General features: G+C 37.0%; 1 protein-coding gene across 1 annotated transcript; it reads right to left on the bottom strand.

The window, feature by feature from the left end:
- Positions 1 to 18: 18 nt before the first annotated feature.
- LOC128245539 (synaptotagmin-B-like) lies at positions 19 to 10,107 on the bottom strand. The gene is made up of 6 exons (XM_052963737.1): positions 9,706 to 10,107; positions 7,975 to 8,116; positions 7,280 to 7,464; positions 4,748 to 5,269; positions 4,302 to 4,419; positions 19 to 3,668 (listed from the first exon to the last, which is right to left on the bottom strand). Exons 1-6 carry the CDS (start codon positions 9,772 to 9,774, stop codon positions 3,361 to 3,363), a joined length of 1,344 nt encoding a protein of 447 aa, XP_052819697.1. The 5' UTR covers positions 9,775 to 10,107; the 3' UTR covers positions 19 to 3,360.
- Between the last annotated feature and the right edge of the window lie 645 nt (positions 10,108 to 10,752).

Below are 10,752 nucleotides of genomic sequence, written 5' to 3' on the forward strand. Positions count from 1 at the left end.
ATAAAAACGTAATTGGACCACCATCTGTACATGTTTATTTCATTCTATAACATTCTAACAAGTAACTAATCCGCATCCTCAAAATCACATAAGAAAAGAACCTTAAACTTGTACATTTTGCCATGGTAAGCTGTACATCTGTACTAAGCTAACATTTAACAGAACATGTGCTTAATTACACAAAGAATTTACAGACAGTCTACTATTTCCAGAAAACAAATTAATACCAATATTTACATGATTTAATGAGGTTTTGCACAGACTGTTAAAAAAAGTTCCACTGAATAATTATACTTTCTTTAACAAGCGATGCTAGTAACATGTAAGCTTAGTATTTTCACATTGAATTTCTATGTGGTAATTGAAGGTCATGACCAAGATCCTTTCAAGGCTTGTGGATAACTTATGGATATTTAATGGCCATTCTGAAATGCTTTATAAGAGTTGATGAGTTATAGGTATCAGTAAAACATGTATGCACCCCATGACAGCTGTAAAGTGGTTTAATGGATGATAAAAACTAAGAATATTAGCACTGCAAGTTATACTGATACACAGATGGGTGCTTAAACGTCAACTGAAGTAGTAACCTACATGTATATGTTTATCAGTGTGTGTATACCACGTGATAAATTACGTCATAAATGCTACGTCGGAAGGCAATATTTTGCTTCGAATGAAGACTTAAAACAAAGATAACTTCACTATATCTTCAACATTTAGATAAAACGGTGGCTGAGCTCTTTAGGTGGCATAGGCTGCCCTTTGTTTTATTTAAAATGGAGTAGTAAAAGAAAAGTTATCTTTGATTTAAGTCTTCATTTTATGCAAAATGTTGCCTTCCGACGTAGCATATATGACGTAATTTATCACGTGGTATACACACACTGTTTATGGTAAAATGGCAATAATTATGGTTAATTTCTTGCAGCTTCCAGGCAAAATAGTTCAGTTGTTTTTAGTAATCTGACCATGACTGTAGTCAATCTTGTGATCTAGACCTTTGATCTGATGTTGACCTACAAATGAGAGGGTTTTACCTTCTGAAACTATACGGCACGACCAACCTCCCCACCAAACGTATGGGCTTTTGGGTTTAAGCGGTCTCTTAAGAATGTTAAACAAGCTTTTGTGTCCAACGTCGCTGTGACATTGAAATCCATGCTCAAAATCAATCGGGGTCATCTGCAGGTCATGACCAAACTCCCTACCAAGGTCGAAGACCTTAATTAGCACCAAGAAAAACGAGTTATCAATCGAAAAAGCTATTTGTGTTCAAGGTCACCGCGACCGTGACTTTTTCCTTCAAAATAGATAGGGGTCATTGATGGTCATGACCAACCTCCATTTGATTTGAGGACAGTATGCCCAAGCATATAATCTAGTTATCATTCGGACAGCCATTTTGTGTTAAATGTCATAATGACCTTTGATCTTCAGACCTCAAAATCAACAGGGTCATATTCTGGTCATGACCAACCTCCATTTAAATTGAGGACAGTATGCCCAAGTATATATTCTAGTTATCACTCGGACAGCCATTTGTGTTAAATGTCATAGTGACCTTTGACCTTCTGACCTCAAAATCAATAGGGTCATATGCTGGTCACGGTCAATCCACCAAGTTGGAGGACCTAAAGCCAAGGAGTTCTCGCTTTATCAATCACAAAAGGTTTGGTCTATCGTCCGACATGTGGAAAGCAACGGGAGCATACTTATGTAAAACAAAAACCATTACATGAAATCCAAATGCTGCAATGATTGAATAATCATCGCTTGTGCAAATAAACATACAATTGTGACCATTCAAATATAGTGTCAATGATTGTTACAAAGATATGTCCGTTTACCTCTTACTTAATGCACAGTTACGTGAAGTTTGGCCAGATGGGCAATCTGGTGTCCTATATGACATCTTGGTGCTCATATTGGAAACACTTCAAATAAAAAAAACACTTCTTTATTGAATTGCAACCAAAACAGTATGTTTAGGAAAGAATGATAAAAAGGATGCGATAAATATGCATGGGAACTAAAATCTTCTCTTGAATAACTAAATTAATGCATGAATACATCCTTCATTACACCATTTGCAGTCTTCATTTTACTTTTCTCTCCCTAGCCATACTTAAAATACAGAAAGGCTCTTTCTTTTCAAATAACATCATTATTATAAAATCCGACATTTTGGTATACAATTTTTGCGTGGGTTACCACTCAAAACTCATTATTTTTAACAATACAGACAAGTATTATGCGATACGAAACAATGATTAAAGTTTCATATTTTCTCCATATTGTATGCGCTGCAGTATTTTTCTTGTATTGTAAACGACTATAATTATGTTTGAGAATATTTCTTGCGTTATAAAAAATAAAATGAAAAAAGCTATCCCTTGGTAACAATATAAACATAAGTTGTACATCTCCGATTGACAAGTTTCCGACATGTAGTTTTTAAGCCGAAATAACCTTGTATATTGTCTTAAAATTATATTTAGGTGTCAAATTAAGTTTTAGACAACAACAGTTGTATTCCAAGTGAATGTTCTCTTACATGTGCGAGAAATTCGCCCGAGTTGCAGAAGTTGCAGATGTTGTTTTGTGAATGTACAGGGAAAATATCTTAAATACACATTAATCACTAAATCCACACAATGATATGTTCGTTTAAATAATGGAAGTTTAGTTAAGGCAAATGAGGCCAAAGGACCAGATCGTTTGCCTAGAACCAGATACCAAACTTGAAGTAACAGTGGATACTATGGCGTACCATTTGGGTCAAAGTCCCCTATGTATAGAATACAGGTGCTACACAGCCATAACATATAATGGTACATCCTTGGCACCCCAGCGTATCATAACCGATATGATATCCTGAGCAAATCAGCTGTTAAAATATCGTACTCATGAATAATTAACAAGGTGAAATCCAGCCGCTTAAATGGTCACATGAGCCACACCTCATGCGGTGCGGAAATGGACGAGATGTTGCGGATGTAATCTCGGTTCCAAATAATCCAATGCTATCACGGCTTACAAATCGTTTTAGGCAGAATATTGTTAAATTTGTCGATAGCTCTTCACAAAAGAGATTATTTCCTATTTGTTTTGTGCTATTTCATTGGTCGTAAATGCTTATGAACATTCAAGATTTACGAAGTTTCCCTTGCCAATTCGCCCAGAGTATCATATAGTTTATGATACGCTGGGTGCCGAGAATGATAATGGTAGTACACATCGATTTCACCATTACAACTGTACATATTCCTTAAGACCGTCATAAATGTATTCTCGAAAGTCCCTGTGGCTATGTCACTTTTCACCCAAATAGTTCGTTCCATTTAAAGGCATACGTTATTAACTACTGATGTCAAATGTCTTCACTATTTTCTTTCTCGGGTTCTGAATCATGCTGCCCCAAAAGTCGCGCGCTTCCGGTCCAAAATTCGTACCCAGATATATTCGCCCAATGAGTTTCGTCCCCTTCTTTTCACCATTGTAGTGGCAGATTACGAGCGAGAAGTAAACCTTCTCAATCTCCGTCTGCGGGACGTCAAAAGAGAAACTTTCGTTGAACACTGGGTTGGTGTCGTTTTTACGGACCGTGGTTTTCACTCTTTTCAGTTGTTTTCCTTCATACATCAGATAGATCTTAACACAGGCGTCTGCAAGATATGAACATTAGATAGTAGGCATATTCGAAGGCGTGCCTCACATGAGTTGGTATTGATTTTGTTGTGTAGAAAAGAACACTTTCATACAGAAACTCATTCGGAATTCTTCGGCCATTTTTATCGAAAACAACCTCGGATGTATGCCGGTATATCAGTTGAAGTAGTTCGTATTTTTTTAAATTATATCATCAATTAAATGTTGTGCTCTAGAGTTGGATTTATTTATCTAAGTTTTAATTGATTGCCAGTGAAGTTTATCATTGCAAATATAATTAAAATTTCCAAGTGTTAAGTCATAAAGTTTAACTGCTAAATAAAATTACTACGCGCTCTACTTGCAGCGGACTTAAATGTACCACTTTTTGGATATGTCAACCGTTCAAATACATCCGAGGTTGTTTTCGATAAAAATGGCCGAGGAACTCAGAATGACAGAAACTAAAATGCCTTTAACGTATACAGCGAAATGAAATGATGAACTGTAAAGTAACAGCCCTGCTTTGGTCTGCATAATAACAGCAGCTTATCAATTACGTAAAATGGATATACTTAGAACGTTTTAAGACCCGTCAAACCAATGAAAACACGTAATCTACGATATAAATATGTATAACACTCGCATACCCGTTGTTCCGCTGTTTTTGTCAATGATCCGCAGGTCCTTCATTGACTCCACTGTCAGGTACAGCTTCTCAGACGTGGGCAGGTAACTTGTACCCAGAGTTAGTGTTCCTAGATTCTCCTGAAATAAACACAAAACGAATAGTTAAGATATAATATAAATGAAACGAGTACATAGACTCGTATGCAATGTACATTTTAAATTGAAGTCATAATTATGTTCGTCAAATGATTTCGATTGTCTTCTTGTTTATATTACTTGTTAGCGCCCATTCGGTTCTTACAAGTTAGCACCAAATGAAATTCATTTATTATCTAATTCAGGTAACTTATGTTCTACCTAATTATAGTGTTTATATACCTTATAAGATAACTACAGCCATGTTTTAGCGGTATGGCTAACAATAAACAATTATTTATTATCCAATAAGTATGAATGGAAAATATACCTTATTTGGTTCCGAAAAATCCTCGGAGTATTCTCTCTCTTGTATGTTCAACAAATTCGCCTTCTTAAGATTCACTGAAATCTCGCCAAGTGTCACGTGACGCGAGAATTTATCCATATCACACAGAAGAATGTTTATTGTCATTGACTTCAAGGATTCCAAATCCATTGGAATCTCAAATGTTTCCTTGTAAGCTAACACATCACTGGGGCGTTTCATGCGGGTCTTCAACTCTTTTTCCAAGTTTGTGATATTCTTTTCCGTCTTCCCACCGTCCCGGAAAGTAAAGAACTGTTTGGGTGACCTATATAAGCACACCCTGACATATGGGCTGATCAACTGCTGGTTTTCAGTCAGAACAACGTCTTTGACTTCGTTTATCTTTATGACGAGCTTTTCCTCTGTCTGTACGTAGCTGAGGGCAAAGTGGATCTCCCCCTTCTCCAGCACGGGAGGCGTACCAGGGGGATGGACGTCACCGTTCTGACTGCCGTTAGGGAGAAACCCGATCCTTTTCTTGTTCTGTAAAGGTAGACATAATCGTACTGAATACAAGAGTTGTTATGAAATCTAAAGCAAAACAAATTTGTTAAATAATTGTGCATAGGATATCACCCAATAGTTTGTTTTACACAATACACACCATTGACGTGAAAAGGACCAAGGCCCTTGTTTTGTATTGTATTGTATTGTATAGTTTTGTATTGTATTGTATTGTATAGTTTTGTATTGTATTTTATTATTTTGTATTGTATGATATTGTTTTGTATTGTATTGTATTGTATTGTATAGTTTTGTATTGTATTGTATAGTTTTGTATTGTATTGTATTGTATAGTTTTGTATTGTATTTTATTATTTTGTATTGTATGATATTGTATTGTATTGTATTGTATTGTATTGTATTGTATTGTATTGTATTGTATTGTATTGTATTGTATTGTATTGTATTGTATAGCTTTGTATTGTATTGTATAGTTTTGTATGGTATTGTATAGTTTTGTATTGTATTTTATTATTTTGTATTGTATTGTATGATATTGTATTGTATTGTATTGTATTGTGTTGTATTGCATTGTACTGTAGTGTGTCGTATCGTATCGTATCGTATCGTATCGTATCGTATCGTATTGTGTGTTTGTTTTATTTTTTAATATTTCAATTATTATTCAAAGAAGATTAATAATATAACTACACGGGCGTTTCCTTAAAATTAAAATGAACTTCTGATGCTATGTTTCTTCTTCTTCTTTCTTCTTCTGAAAATTACATTGGGACAGTAGTGGTAATTCCATAGAGTTCACTATAAAAAAACAAGCATTGTTAAGAAAGAGGTTTCTGGTAAGCCACTGGCTTCCTACTCAATTATCAACGTATATAAATGGAAATCTGAAAAAACGTCGGACATGTTCAAAATCAATACTGATTTAAACAACACTATCTTGATTGTTTTGGTTTCTTGCAATATGCCAATCTGACAATGCCTTTAATGTCTTGTATGCGATAATCATGTGGCATGACGGTGGTATCGCTATAGTGAAAAGATTAATGCACCAGTCAATTGTTACCACGCCCCCCCCCCCCCCCCCCAGGTCTGTTGGTATACCGGGGATAGCCGGGGAAATGGGCCGTATTTTTACCTTCCAGGTGGCCCCGCATTACCGGGTGAATGCGGTGGTTTTGTTTTCACAAAAATACATCGGGGATTGGGCCTAACCTAGGGTCCTTGGGGTGCGGGGGCATTTGGCGGGGATTTTACCATATGTTCTTCGCCGCAGGGCAGGGATTTTCCCCGGGGTTGGCTGGACCGAAAGTCAAAGTCCCCGCTATTCTCCGGACTTGGGGGGTGGGGGAGGGGCGTGGTTCCAAATGACTGGAGCATAATGACAAAGATATTTCCAGTTGTTTTATTTTCATAAATATGAAACTTCTTAGTTTGAAGATTAAACTTCATAAGATACATACGCTGAAATTCTATTTTTCAGGAGATGGCAGTAACGTGTATATGTACATTTAATTACCGGCCTCTGATCAATATGCAGCTGTCGCCATCAGCTATATATCTGTATACCTACATGAGAAAACACGATATCACGATATCTTTTCTTTTCTGTTGCTGTCGTAGATGTTCGATAATACAATAATACATGAGTCATTTGGGACTGTCAGTGTTAGCTCTGATTTTGTTGTTGTTGTTTTTGTTTTTGTTGTTGCAAATGTTGTTATTGTTGTTTGTGGTAGTGGTGGTGGTGGGAAGGGTGGTGGGAAGGGGTTGTTGTTGTATGTGGTGGTGGTAGTGATGGTGGAGTTGTTGGTGGTGGTAGTGTTTGTGGGATGATGTTGTTGGTGTTACTGCTGATGGTGAAGTTGGGGTTGTTGTTGTTGGAGGTGGTGGTGGTAGGTTAGGGTGGTGGTGGTGGTGTTGGTCGTGGTGGTTGTGGTGACTTCGTGCATTCTGACGTGTTGACATAAAAAACGCTTGTTAGAAGATGAACACCTGACTAGTACTATTGTTTCAATAATATGTTCGAACCCTGTCCAGGGAAATGACGTCCTGTCCACTGCTGGCATCAGACGACCAATCCGTGGTCTGCTCCCTGATGACGTCAAGAGGCATCCACCTGATTGGTCCGCTATCTTTGATGTCGCCTGAACCATACATAAAGTCAGAATCCGTGGAGCCATAACTCCCTTTGCTGGCGTTGGACCTTTGCGATGCTGAAAGGAGAAGGCATATATACACATAATACAAACAAATCCATTTGAGCAAAGGGATCCACAGTTCTGGCTGTACCGTGCATGAGTTTAGTACTTAAAGGACGAAATAAACGTCATAAACATCTGTGTAAACTATTTTTTTTTAAAGTTTCCAGATAGGCGAACATGACAGGGTCCCTACACACCAAATACCTAGTAAGAACTAATTTGATTTATTTGGAAGTTGAATTTGAACAATTCTGTCAATGGTTATAAAAATGCCCAGAACGTAGATATTGTTCTAATTAACCTGTTAATATCAATACACATAATTGTTTTAGAACGAACTATCAGTATCTAAAAGATGACAAATTTGTTGCTTTGAGAATACGGACTAAACTCTTTTTGAGTATATTTAAAAGTGAACGAATAAACACTGCCCTCATGTATACAGATAAGCGCTATGACAGACTTCAGTACGTTGAATACCGAGTTCCAAAACGATCGGGATAATTCGTAAAAATCATCTACCTGACTTGTCGCTATCCCTTTGAAACTGACGTTTTTTCTCGTCCTCCACGCAGCAGCGGCAGAAGCACTCCGGACACAGAATACACAACATACACAGCAGCAGCAACAGCAGCAGGGCGGCAGCACCACACACTATGTATATCTGGGGGTAGTTTAATAGTAGTAAATTATTTTATAAAACAGTAGGTCTGATATTTATTATGATTTTCGGCTCACTTTAGTAAGATGTTTATGTCTTTTGTTGACAAAGGTGGAATTCATGTCAACCTATTGAATTGAAGGAAGCCAGATGTTTTAAATACTTATTCATTGGCATTTTGAACAAAGCAATGAACACATTAATAAAGTATATGTGCACTATAGAAAAAGAAAGGAACAATGCACATGTATTAACTAACTATCAATCTTTAACCTATGGTGGTTAAATTCTGCCATTTCGTGTTACTGTTTTTTCGCGCTTGGCGCATTTCCGCCACTTGACGCATTTTTGGTCCGTCACTTCCTCTATTTGACGCATTTTCCCTCCGCCTTTTGGTACATTTTCATGGATGGGCAATATCAATTATTCTAATAGGACGCACACAATTTAACCTAACGTATATAATGTCGACAAAAAGAAAAGGGTAACAATCACAGTCCAATCCCTGTCATTTGTCCGACTCACACACACCACCCTAAAACAAAACAGCTCCGCCAACTGTTACCATTGGTTATGAATCTGTTGGGTTAATCAAAAACACGATAAGAAATATATTGAAAACAAACAAAGTTTGTATGTTTGTAAACCATAATATGATGACAGACGGGGTTTGGGGTTGCCTGCCCCCCCCCCCCCTCCCCCAACATTTTAACATTTCCTAGACCGAAATGGTGCATTTTAGGCGCCCAATATCCGCCAGCAATGCACTTTTGTGTTTTTGCTTAACCTTTTCTTTACTGACAAAGCTAATACACACTGATTTGAATGAAATATCTAAGAAAATATTAAGCAAATATCAGCGGCTTTGGCGTACTAAAAACTATCTTATAATGCGCGTTGCATTGGTTGGGTAGCAATGTAACACCCACGAGAGGGCCAGCTTAGGCTATCATCCTTTCCGGGAATACTCCAGTGTGTGTATACCACGTGATAAATTACGTCATATATACTACGTCGGAAGGCAACATTTTGCTTAAAATGAAGACTTTCATCAAATATAACTTTTCTTTAACTACATCATTTTAAATAAAACAGAGGGCAGTCTATGCCGCTTAAAGAGCCCCGTCTTCGTTTTATAACCGAATTTTGATAAGGACTTAGGTGATTAGTTTCATCAAACACGTCGACAACCCTGTTTCCAAAATAATGTTTTGACAGTGCTCCATCAGACGGCTGTTTTATGAAAAGGTTTGTCGAAGTGTTTTAAGAAACTATACTCTCAATCAAACTCTAGTAAAAGACCGAATGCCGGGCTCCGTAAGCGGAGTAGACTGCACTATGTTTCATTTTAAAATGGTGATGAAATTCATTTTAAAATGGTGATGAAATAGTGAAGTTATATTTGTTTAAAGTCTTCTTTCAAATCAAAATATTCCCTTCCGACGTAGCATTTATGACGCAATTTAACACGTAGTATACACACACTGAATTCAGAGCCGTGGTGATGTGTTATACTCAGTGAATGCTTCATAGCATAAATTCTAGCCGTATTTACATCTTCAAATACTATTATAATCTTATTAGAATCATACCTTGTCCCAAAACGTGATAACAATGTACTCCACGTTGGGCGCTAACGTTGGGTTGCCCACCGCCGCCATTCCAGAAACCACTCAAACACGTATTTGTTTACCCTGTTTCCATGGTAACAAAGCTTAAAGTTTTTATGCTAATTTCAAAGTTAAACAAATATAACAGTTTTCAAAACATTTGAGTTCATTTGCACCCATTCGAACATGTCCGACTTTTACAATCCACGTTTAACCCGTCATAATAAACGCTTTAAAAACAAAGATGAGATACGTCAGAGTGACGTCACCAAGATCGTGTATCCTTTAACTAACTTTCAAACTTGTCATATTTTTTTATATTAAATTGAAACGAAGTTCCCGGGCGGACATATCAGTGAAAACTGAACGGTTTTACCTTGTAAAGGCTGACGGTTATCGCTTGATAGGGAAATAGCATTAAGCCGCCGGGGAGTGCAACAGCTGCTGAGTTGGGAATATATCGCGTTATGAAGAGTAATTATGTGTTAACGTACTAACCTTATGTCAAGATTTACACCAGTTTGGACCGCAGCCATTATAATCTATGAGGTCATTTCGTGTCATCGTGGTTTCATGTTGTTATTCAAGCAGTCATCAACCGGGAACCAAACGGGACCAAGAGTACTTTCTTAAAAGTTGTGCTCTCACAGATTGACCATTTTGACAATATATTTTTTTTATTTTTTGTCTCGGAACGAGCCAATCTGTGCGTAAATGTCTGAAAACCGATGATATAAGACTGCTGAAAAAAGATCAGATGGCGCATTTTATATTTACGTTCATACTGTGTTATGGCTGAAAGCGTTACTAACGCATTATGAATAGTGGATTTTTTTCGTCAAAAACATTTTGTGCAATCTTATCTTTATTCAGTAGTCTTTTATTACCGGTGTTCAGATATTCACGCACAAATGGTTTATTCCAAGACAAAAAAAATGTTGTTTTTTTATCAAAACGGCCATTCTGTGAGAGTGCAGCTTTAATTGATGGTAAATTCTAAAAATATTTTGAAAGGATTCTGTTTTAATA

The sequence above is a fragment of the Mya arenaria genome, chromosome 9 (assembly GCF_026914265.1).
Source record: "Mya arenaria isolate MELC-2E11 chromosome 9, ASM2691426v1".
Lineage (NCBI taxonomy): Eukaryota > Metazoa > Mollusca > Bivalvia > Myida > Myidae > Mya > Mya arenaria.